This window comes from Oryctolagus cuniculus, chromosome 1 (genome assembly GCF_051225735.1).
Source record: "Oryctolagus cuniculus isolate XC-2025 breed Fujian yellow rabbit chromosome 1, ASM5122573v1, whole genome shotgun sequence".
NCBI lineage: Eukaryota > Metazoa > Chordata > Mammalia > Lagomorpha > Leporidae > Oryctolagus > Oryctolagus cuniculus.
In genome coordinates, this window is record NC_142867.1 from 146,730,634 (window position 1) to 146,742,073 (window position 11,440).

Genomic DNA, 11,440 nt, shown 5'->3' on the forward strand with positions numbered 1-11,440 from the left:
TCTGTGTCTTTTTTTATGCCATGCTATTTTTATTAAAAGTTTTGTAAAATAATGAGACCAACACTTCAGTTACTTAAGATAAATAAGTCCTGGAGCTCTACCATATATTTATTTTATACAACTGGCCCTCCGTATTCCCTTGATTCCACACCTGCAGATTCCACTAAATGCAGATAAAAAATATTCAGAAAAAAATCCAAAAAGTTTCTTATTATTCCCTAAACAAAACAAAATAATAACTATCTGCATAGTATTTACATTGTATTAGGTATTAAAAATAATTTAGAGGGGTAGCCTTGTGGTGCAGCAGATTAAGATCCTGCCTCTAACACCGGCATCCCATATGGGCACCAGTATGAGATCCTGCTGCTGCTCCACTTCTTTTCCAGCTCCCTGCTAATGCGTATGGGAAAGCAGCAGCAGATGGCCCAAGTGCTTGGGCCCCTGCCATCCATGTGAGAGACCAAGAAGAAGCTCCTGACTCCTGGCTCCAGGCAGGCCCAGCTCTGGCCAGTGGATGGAAGATCTCTCTATCTCTGTCTCTCCCTCTTTCTCTGTAAACTCTGCCTTTCAAATAAATAAATCTTTAAAAAATGTTAGAGATGATTTCAAGTATATGGGAAGATATGAACAGGTTATATGAAAAGACTATCCATATCATATAAGGAAATGGATGCAAAAAGTACTAGAACCAATCCTCCCTTCAACCAAAATTCTGAGGGATAGAATGTAAGAACAGATCTTACATTGTGTGTTCCTATGACAAATATTATATCCATGGCCTTTATGGTGGTGTTGACTTCAGACAGTCATATACTTATTTCCAAAATTACTGAATTTCATATATTAGATACATACAGCTTTTTACAGACTAATTATAACTCCAAAAAGTGGTTTGAATAAAAAAAATAACTGTTCAGGCTGTCATTGTGGCACATCGAGTCAAGCCACTGCTTGTGATGCCGACATCTCATGTCAGAGTGCCAAGTCACATTTCCTATCCAGCTTTTTGCTAAAGCACCTGGGAAAGCTGCAAAAAAAGGCCCTTGAGCTTGGGTCCCTGCCATTCATTTGAGAGACCAGAACACAATCCCTAGAGCTCCTAGTTTTGGCCTGATCCAGGCCTGGGTGTTGTGGCTATTTGGGGAGTCAACCAGCAGATGGATGATCTCTCTCTTTGCCCTTTCAGTCAGTACTCTGCCTTTCAAATAAATAAATCTTAAAAAAAAAAAAAAAAAAAACCTAAAAACACACTGTTAATAAAAATGGACACTACATATTGATAAAAGGATAAATATATCAAGAAGATATAACAATCATAAACAAATAAGCATCAAATGACAGCCCCAAATATACAAAGCATATATTGAAGAAGGAATCATTCTAATAGTTGGAGACTTCAATACACTGCTTCCAATAATGGATAGACCATCTAGCCATGTTTGTAAGGAAGCAAACTTCAATACTAAGAGCCATCTAGAAGGCTTTACCCAACAAGAACAGAATACAGTAAGTTCTCAAGTTCACACAGAACATTCTGCAAGGTAGATAGCATGTTGCACAAAATAGTTTTAATAAACTTAAAAATACTGAAATTATGCAATTTTCCAATTATAAAAGAATGGAGCCACAAATCAGTAATAGAAGAAAACCTAGAAAATGCAGATATGTGGAAATCATAATATACTCTTAAGCCAACAAACCAAGAAAAAAATCATGTGAAAATTAGAAAATACAGATAAGTGAAAATAAGAACACAACATATTTAAACTTATGGGATACAGCAAAGGCAGTACTGAGAGGAAAATTTATAGCTATCAAGCTTACATTTTAAAAAAGCAGGAAAATCTCAAACCAATAAGGAACTAGAAAAAGAAAGGCAAAACAAACTGAAAGCTAGTAAAAGGAAGAGAATAAAAGACCGGAGATAAATAAAAATCAGTGGAACTGAAAGTTGTTTGGAAAGATGAACAAAGATAACAAGTATACTTTAGGTAGACAGGCAAAAAAGACACAAATAAGAGAAAATTAGAATTGAAAGTGAAGATACAGGGACCAGCATTGTGGCACAGTGGGTTAAGCTGCTGTCTGCAATGCCCGCATCCCATAATGCTATTGGTTTGAGTGCCAGCTGCTCCATTTCTGATTCAGCTCTCTGCTAATGTGCCAGGGAAAGCAAAGATGGCCCAAGTAACTGTGCCTTTGCCACCCATCTGGGAAACCTGGTAGAGATTCTGATCATTTTGGGATAGAACCAGCAGATGGAATATCTTTCTTTCTTTCTTCTCTGTAACTCTGCCTTTCAAGTAAATAAATAAATCTTAAAAAAAAGTGATGACACTACTACAAACAATAAGTAAATCACAATAATAAATCACAATAATATAAAAGATACCAACAGAATAACATGAGCAATTGTGTGCCAACAAATGGAATATCCTGGCTGACATAGATAAATTCCCAGAAACACACAATTTACCAAAGCTCAATCATTAAGAAACATAAAATGTGAATAAACTTATAACTTATAAGGAGACTGATTTAGTAATCAAAAACCTCCCAATAAAGTCCAGATCAGAGGGCTTTACTGTTGAATTCTACTAAACATTTGAAAAATCCTTCTCAAACTTTTCCAGAAAAAAGAGGCAGGGACCACTTTCTACTCATTTTATGAGGCCAGCATTATCCTAATATTAAAACCAGACAAGAAACTATCTTACACTACCAGAAAACTGCAGAACAATATCCCTTAAGAATATTGAGGATCTGACACTGTGGTGTAGCGGGTAAAGCCACTGCCAGCAGTGCCGCCATCCCATATGGCAGCGATTCGAGTCCCGGCTGCTCCACATCCAATCCAGTTCTCTGCTATGGCTTGAAAAAGCAAGTAGAAGATGGCCCAAGTCTTTGGGCCCCTGCACCCATGTGGCAGACCTAGAAGAAGCTCCTAGCTTCGGACTGGCGCAGCTCCAGCCGTTGGGGTCATTTGGGGAGTGAACCAGTGGATGGAAGACCTCTCTCTCTGCCTCTCCTTTCTCTGTGTAACTGTGGCTTTCAAATAAATTAAAAAAAAAAAAAAAAAACCCGAAAGAGAGAATATTGATGCAGTAGCGCAGTAGGTTAATCCTCCACCTGTGGTGTCAGCATCCCATATGGGCATTGGTTTGAGTCCCAGCTGCTCCTCTTCCGATCCAGTTCCCTGCTAATGTGCCTGGGAAGCAGGAGTGGGGGACCTAGAAGTTGTTCCTGGCTCCTGGCTTCAGATCACATCGGCACAATTCCAGCTGTTGTGGCCATTTGAGGAGTGAACCAGTGGATGAAGACCTTTCTCTGTGTCTTTCCCTCTCACTGTCTGTAACTCCACCTCTCAAATAAAGAAATTAAACAAATCTTAAGAAAAAAAAATTGATGCAAAAGTCAAAAAACTAGTATATCAAATGTCAGGGCACATTACAATTATATACCATTACCAAAAGATTTATTCCCAGAATGTAAAAATGACTCAACATGAAAATCAATGTAATATATATTAAAATAAAGGGGAGGTGCAGGTTGTTTGATTTAGCAGTTAAGACACTACTTAGAGGGGCTGGTGACTGCCAGTTCAAGTTCCGGCTACTCCACTTCTTTTTTTTTTTTTTTTTTTTTTTTTTTTTGACAGGCAGAGTGGTACAGTGAGAGAGACAGAAAGGTCTTCCTTTGCCGTTGGTTCACCCTCCAATGGCCGCCGCGGCCGGCGCGCTGAGGCCGGCGCACCGCGCTGATCCGATGGCAGGAGCCAGGAGCCAGGTGCTTTTCCTGGTCTCCCATGGGGTGCAGGGCCCAAGGACTTGGGCCATCCTCCACTGCACTCCCTGGCCACAGCAGAGAGCTGGCCTGGAAGAGGGGCAACCGGGACAGAATCCAGCGCCCCAACCGGGACTAGAACCCGGTGTGCCAGCGCCGCTAGGCGGAGGATTAGCTTAGTGAGCCGCGGTGCCGGCCCGGCTACTCCACTTCTGATCCAGCTCCCTAATATGTCTGGGAAAACAGCAGAAGATGGCCCAAGTACTTGGGCCCCTGGACCCATGTGGGAGACCTCAAAGAAGCTCCTGGCTCCTGGCTTCAGATCTGTCCAGTTCTAGCTGTTGTGACTATTTGGGGTGTGAACTAGGGATGGAAGACCTCTGTCTCTCCCTCTTTCAAACAAATAAATAAATCTTAAAAAAAAGAAAGACTATTTAGCACATCAGCTTCCTGTTGATATACACCCTGGGGAGGCAGCAAGCAGGAGATCCAGATAGATCCTGGCTTCCATCTGGTTCAGTCCACCTGTTGCAAGCAGTTGGAGAAGAGAACCAGCAGACAGGAGATGATCTCTGTGTATCTCTCCCCTCCCCGCTCCTCATTTGTCTGCCACTGAAATAAAAGTTTTCGGGGGCAGCGCTGTAGTGCCAGCATCCCTTATGGACGACGGTTTGATTTCTGGCTGCTCCACTTCTGATCCAGCTCTCTGCTATGGCCTGGGAAAACAGCAGAGGATGGCCCAAGTGCTTGGGCCCCTGCATCTACATGGGAGACCTGGAAGAAACTCCTGGCTTCGGATTGGCACAGCTCTAGCCATTGTGGCCATCTGGGGAGTGAAACAGCGGATGGAAGACCTCTCTTTCTCTCTCTGCCTCTGCCTCTCTGTAACTCTGTCTTTCAAATAAATACATAAATAAGTACTTTTTAAAAATTAAGGGTAGAATATTATCTCTAGTAGTGGATAAAAGGGTTTTAATAAGATTCAACACTTTCATGATAAAAACACTAAAAAAACTAGAGATAAAAAGGGTCTTCTTCAATATGATGAGACATTTATGAATGATACAGTTACTAATTCAATAGCCAAAAATAGACCAAAAACTTTCCCCCTAAGGCCAGAAACAAGGATGCTTGCCTTCACCACTATTATTCAATGGAACTAGAATTTTCAATCTGGTCAATTAATAAAAAAAAAATAAAGGTAATGGTATATACAATGCATCAAAGTTGGAAAGCAGGAAACAAAACTATCTACAGATAACATGATCCTATACATAGAAAATTAAAAAAAAAAAACACAAGAAGCTATTAGAACAATTAAATTCAACAAACTTGTTGCATACAAGCTCAACATGGAAAAATCAGTTCTGTTCCAATATACCCGCAGTAAGCAATTCAATCCAAGGAGAAAATTAAGAAAATAACTACATTTACAATAGCATCTAAGAATAAAACATCTAGGGAAAAAATTTAATCAGGAAGGTAAACAACTACAACTACACTTAAAACTACAACTCTCTGCTGAAAAATTCCAAAATACCTAGATAAATAAAGGTATTAATGTTCACAGGAAGGGCTCAACACAGTTTGGATGTCAACACTACCCAATGTAATCTACAGATTCACAGCATTCCCTATCAAATTCCCAATGACTTTCTAGCAGAAATGGAAAAGCTTATCCTCAAATTCATATGAAATTGCAAAGATTCCCTACAGCCAAATATGTTAAAAAACAAAGTTGGAGGTCTTTTACTTCTGAATTCCAAAACTTACTACAAAGCTACCATTACCAAAATACTGTGAAACAAGCACAAAGCTAGTCACACACCAATGGAATAGAACTGAGACTCCAGACACACAAACACACATTTATGGCCAAGAGACTTAGGTGAAAGTGTCAAACTCAATGAGAAAATAATAGTCCCTTCAACAAAGGATGCTGGGTCAACTGAATTCATACATGTAATCATAATCATCATCAACATCATCATCATCCAGGTCTGCCATATGCCTGACAGTAAGTCAGCCACTTGAGCCATCGCTATTGCCTCCCAGTGCCTGCATTAACAGATAGCTGGAGTCAGGAGATGGAGTCAGGTATCAAACCCAGGTATTCTGATATGGGACATGGGCACCTTAACTGACAGGCTAAACACCTGTCCCTGAACAACTGATTTTTGCAAAGGTGCAAAAGGAGAATTCAGCATATAACATTACTGGTTATTTATGAGCAAAAAACTACCTTCCATCCATACATTATACCACACAAAAGAATTAACTCACTGGCAGGTATTGTGGTACAGCAGATTAAATAGCCACTTGAAATGCCTGCATCCCATGTGGGAGTGCTGGTACCTCTGCTTCAGATTCAGCTTCCTGTTAATGCATCCTGGAAGGCAGCAGCAGCAATGGCTCAAGTGCTTGAGTCCCTGTCACCCACGTGGGAGACCTCAAAGAAGTTTCTAGGCTCCTGACTTTGGCCTGGCACAGCCCTGGCTGTGGGAATTTGGGAATTGAACCAGCAGATGAAAGATCTCTCTCTCTTCTCTCACTTTGCCTTTCAAATAAATATCTTTTAAAAAAATGTATTTGCAAAACATCTGATAAGGGACTTACATCCCTCAATTACAAGAAAATAACCCAACAAGAAAATAGGCAAAAGATATGAACAGATACTTTGTCAAAGGGGATAAAAATGTTGTATCACTAGCCAAAGGAGGTACAAATTAAAACCACAGTGATATACTACTAGACCTATCAGAAGGGCTAAAATCAAACAAGTGACAGTGAAGATGTGGATGAACTAGATTTCTTGCTAAATAAGGTAGGAAAAATATCATCAATTGATTTCCCCTGTACATGAGCCATTCTCCCTGTGATTGTCGGTAGCATCTAAGAATCTGAAGCCATGAGTATCATGGAACTAAGCTAAAAGGAAATACCAAAACATTAAAATGAAATCAAGTCATGGGGGCTGCAGAACACAGCACTTGGACGTAGTACTAGCCTGAAACTTCAAGTAGGAAAAACACATATTTGGGGGTACTGGGATATGATATGAACATGTGAGGGGTTTCTAACTAGTTCATGAGAAATGTATATTATGAAAAAAAATACAGATTTCAATTTTTTGCTTCAGAATAATTCCTTTTTTAAAAAATATTTATGTATTTGAAAGTCAAAGTCACACAGAGGAGGAGACAGATAAAAAGTTCTTCCAACTGCTGGTTCACTCCCCAAATGGTCACAATGGCCAGGGCTAGACCAAGCTGAAGCCAGCAGTCAAGAGCTTCTTCCAGGCCATTCTCTACTTAGGCCATCTCTGCTGCTTTCCCAGGCACATTAGCAGGGAGTTGGATCTGAAACAGTGCAGCCAGGACTCAAACCGGTGCTCATATGGGCTGCCAGCACTGCAGGTGGAGGTTTAACCTTCTACACCACAGCACCAGTCCCATAGCTAATATTTATTAAGGGCTTAACTAGATTCCAGGTTGTAGCAACCCCACAATCCTAACATGTAAATACTACAACTAATTAGGAAAGACTGTGCAACTTATTCAATATTACACAAGTAATAAAGGTGGAAACTGAGATTCCAAGCACGCTCACCTAATCACTATGCTAATAGTGTTTCCACCTGCAAGTTTTTCATTCTGTAAAGCATAGGAATACAATGAAAAAAAAATTAAGGACAGCAGTAATGACCTTATTTACATGCCTAATCTGACAAACCAGATGAAGCAAACAGAAGCAAGCCTGCAATGTGAACAGCTGGCAGAAAGCTTTCAGGAAGTAGTGGAAGATTACTGACATGGTACTGAGCAACTTGCTCAAGAGTAAAGATCATACTACTCTGTACAGGAAGTTTGTAAATTTCTGTACACTGTGCTATGAAAAATCTGATTGCTTTAATTTTAGAATCTCATAACGTTTTACTTACATTAAAAGTTGTAAGACCTTTCTCTCTGTCACTGTCCACTCTGCCTGTCAAAAAATAAAAAAAAAAAAAGAAAGAAAAGAAAAGAAAAAAAAAGTTGTCTATCTTTAGGTGAAAAAAATTGGCAATGTGTAGGGTAACATAAACAAAGGTCTCAAAGGGGATGGTCAAAGACTGGTTCAAATATGCTCAAGAAATGATCAAACGAATGCAGGAGTGGATAAAAACCTAAACCTGGGGGCCGGAGCTGCGACTCACTTGGTTAATCCTCCGGCTGCAGTGCCGGCATCTCATATGGGCGCCGGTTCTAGTCCTGGTTGCTTCTCTTCCAGTCTAGCTCTCTGCTGTGGCCCAGGAAGGCAGTGGAGGTTGGCCCAAGTGCTTGGGCCCTGCACCCGCATGGGAGACCAGGAGAGGCACCTGGCTCCTGGTTTTGGATCAGCGTGGTGCGACGGCTGCAGCGGCCATTTGGGGGGTGAACCAACAGGAAAAGGGAGCCCTTTCTCTGTCTCTCTCTCTCACTGTCCACTCTGCCTGTCAATAAATAAATAAATAAATAAATAAAGCAAACAAAAAACCCCTAAATCTGTACTGAGTAAAATTAGTTGAATTCTCTGGTTGTTGTAGGCATAGGAAGGGATGAAGGGAGCTACCACTAGGTTATCAGCTTGGCCACTGGTAAATAATTACTGCCCACCAATTCAAGGAAGACAGGAGGAGCTGCTGGTTCAGTTTTGTTTAGGCATCAGGAAGATGACAAATCTAAGTCAAAATGAGAGAAATCAACTCCACAGAATTTCTCTCCCCGTGACAACATGAGCTCTCCACATTACATACAGCTGACCTCTGAAATAAAGTGTCCTCCATGCTTTTTCAAAAATAGGGAGCACCTGTGCTGGAACTAGGTCTTCCTTTTGGCAGATTAGCCAGTACAAAGGCCAAGCCTGCCAAATACCCTGCCCAGAGGGAGCACAGCTGTTTTAACTGGGACTGGTGGAGCCTATGTTGTGGCCCAGTGGGTCAAGCAGCCAGTTGGGATGCCGGCATCCCAGATCAGAATGCTCACTGGAGTTCCAGATCCACTTGGGATCCAGTTCCTGCTAATATGTCTCGGAGGCTGTGGATGAGAGCCCAAGCGCACACGGGAGACTGGGATGGAAACCAGCTCTGCTGTCTCCACTCTACTCACTGCTCCTCCTCCTTCACCATCCTCCTGACTGCTAGCGGGGATTCACACCACCAAAGGCCTATGCGTAAACTGAGCAGACAAAAATTAGATATGTTAAGCTAAAAAAAAATCTAGTTTATTGCATATACTTAATTTTCATAAAATGCCTATTTTTCTTTGGCAAAACTTTTGCATGGTCTCAGATACCCCTTATTTTTCAAATTTCAGTTTCTAAACAGACCAAAAAACACTGAAAAATCCTTGAAGAAATAACAGATCCTCCATGCTTAAAAAAAGCAAACGCCACCAACAAGGCCTGCTTTGCCCAGTCTAGACCAATTACACCACGGTTCCCCGTTCCACCGTCAGAGAGGCCGGCCAGGGAACCTGCTCCTCTGGGGGCTCTGGGACCCGCAGCTCCCTCTCGGCCAATCGCTCGTCAGCCTGGAGGACGCGGAAGGCGCGGGAGATCTCGGTGCCTCCACCGCCTGCTTCCCCGTTCGCTGCTCGGGAGCCTGGGGCCGAAAATGCGGTCCTAACGGCTCCCAACACGCAGTCTAAGTCGGCTTGGGCAGAAACCGCGCCCCGATAATCGTACCGATTGTCACAGCGACGAAGAACTCAGAAACAACGGAACTATTTACATGCACTGTGCCACTTCCGTGGCACCTCTTGAAAAAAAAAAAAAAACCAACCAAATCGTCTGAAGTTTTGCCTAGCGCGCAGAAGTCACGAGGAAAATCTGCGAGGGATGCACTACGCTCCCCGAAGCCCTGGCCGGACCCGCGCGCCTCCGCCCAGCTCGCCGGCACTCGGCCCAGGTTCGCCTAGTTCCCAATACCCCGGCAGGTGCACACTCCGCTCCCGGGACTCGGGCCCCAGGACCCGGGTCCACGCTCGCTCACCGTCCTGCACCTCGGCCAGCGCGTTTTCAGCTTCCCGGACTCGGGCCTCAAATCCAGGTCTGCGCTCGCTCAGGTACCCGGTCCCGGACCCCAGCCCAACCTCCCGGGACTGCAGACCCGCACCCTGGATGCACTTACCCAGCCTCCGCCCGCGGCCTGCGCTCCGGCGCGCTTCTCCGGCATGACTCCTGCCTCGGGCTCCGACGCCGTTTTCCGTTCCGGCTCCCGCGGCGGCCCCGCGCTCATTCCGCGGCCATGCCCGAGCCGGCTCGGGGCGCTCCGGGTCGACAGCAACGCCGCGGGGGCGGCGGCGGGGCCCGTGCCTTCATGGGCTCCGCGGCCCCCGGCGGCCTGCGGGTAGGGCGGCGGCGCCAGCGGCGACGCCGAGGGCTGAGAGGGCGATGAGGCTGGAGCCCCGAAGATGCAGAGGGCAGGCCCGCAACTGGGCCAGCCGCCCAGACCCTCAACTCTCCCGCCGCCGGCTGAGTCGGTGGCGGTCAGGTGGTCAGAAGGCCGAATACTGCCCGCTCCTGCTCCCCACAGGCCGGCGGTCCAGGAACCCGCCTAGCACTCAGCTTCCACTCCGGCCCCGGCCAGCCGCCCAACTAGCCTACGGCAACGACCCGCCCACCTCAGGCCCCGCCTACCCCTCGACTCTACTGCCGCGGCGATAGGAAGGCCCGGCGCGCCGGAAGTACGTCATCTCTCGGGGCCCCAAGTTTAGTTCCTTTTTCCTGAGACGCAGCGGGGGAAGGGGGCGTGGAAAGGGAAGGGAAAGGGGGCGGTGGGGGGAAAGGAAAAGGAAACTGAAAGGGAAAGGGGGCGGGGCGGGGACCATCTGTTAATGACAAAGGTCTGGCGCCAACCCACCGAGTGACTGCGTTTTAATGCCGTGTGTGTAGAGCATGTATTGACTTAAAACCATTGGTAAAAGTGGCTAAGCAACTTTTGGTAAAAGTGGCCAACTAGTCAAGACAACCACCCAGCTAGCTACCAAGCAACCAGAACTGATAATGGAGAGCAGGTGCACAGATGAGTGAATGAGCACTCAGTGAGCCACAATGACAGAACACAGGATGAGATTTCTTGTTACTCAGGACTGTCTGAGATTGCCAGAACTCGGTAGGCACAGAAAACTCCTGTGTCGGTGGAAATGAACTGAGACCTATTTGGATGACCAAGTTGAGCCTTGGGAACTCTCCCGTGGGGAGATCCAACTAGGATGCTCTTGGGGTGCCTCTTTAGTCCCATTGACTTTCAGGAAGAGATTGAAGTAAATGCTTAACTAACAAGGTGCTCACTACACTACAGCAGCAAAATAGGAGGTGGAGATGGGCGCATCCTGATTTACAGCCCGACTCTGGAGTACTGACTGGGGAAATGGGATATGCTCTGTAACTCTATGTTCTGCTCCACTGCAAAATATAAAGAGAGAGCGACAAACAGCTTACCTAGACGATGGAAATAGCTCAGTTTTAAAAACATAGGTGTGGTTCCAGAGCCTCTTGTTGGTAGCACAAGTGTGAATATGACATTCATCTGTGAAATGAGGACAATCTACTTTGGGTAAGGTGATGACATATGGAAATCCTGGCACCATAAATGTTATTACTGGCCCAAAAGGACCTGGTGAGATACCACATC

At 44.6% G+C, this 11,440-nt stretch overlaps 1 protein-coding gene across 2 annotated transcripts in view; it reads right to left on the reverse strand.

Annotated features, from left to right (window-relative positions):
* Positions 1 to 10,439, reverse strand: part of SLC71A2 (solute carrier family 71 member 2) — a 69,529-nt gene extending 59,090 nt beyond the window's left edge. The window contains exon 1 of one of the 2 annotated variants that reach the window (XM_002708223.6): positions 9,935 to 10,439. In XM_002708223.6, coding sequence (XP_002708269.3) covers positions 9,935 to 10,042 — 108 coding nt within the window. In that variant the 5' untranslated portion in view covers positions 10,043 to 10,439. Of the gene's footprint in view, positions 1 to 7,981; positions 8,033 to 9,934 lie in introns of those variants that run through there. The other variant, XM_089336429.1, reaches the window with a different exon arrangement.
* Positions 10,440 to 11,440: the final 1,001 nt, after the last annotated feature.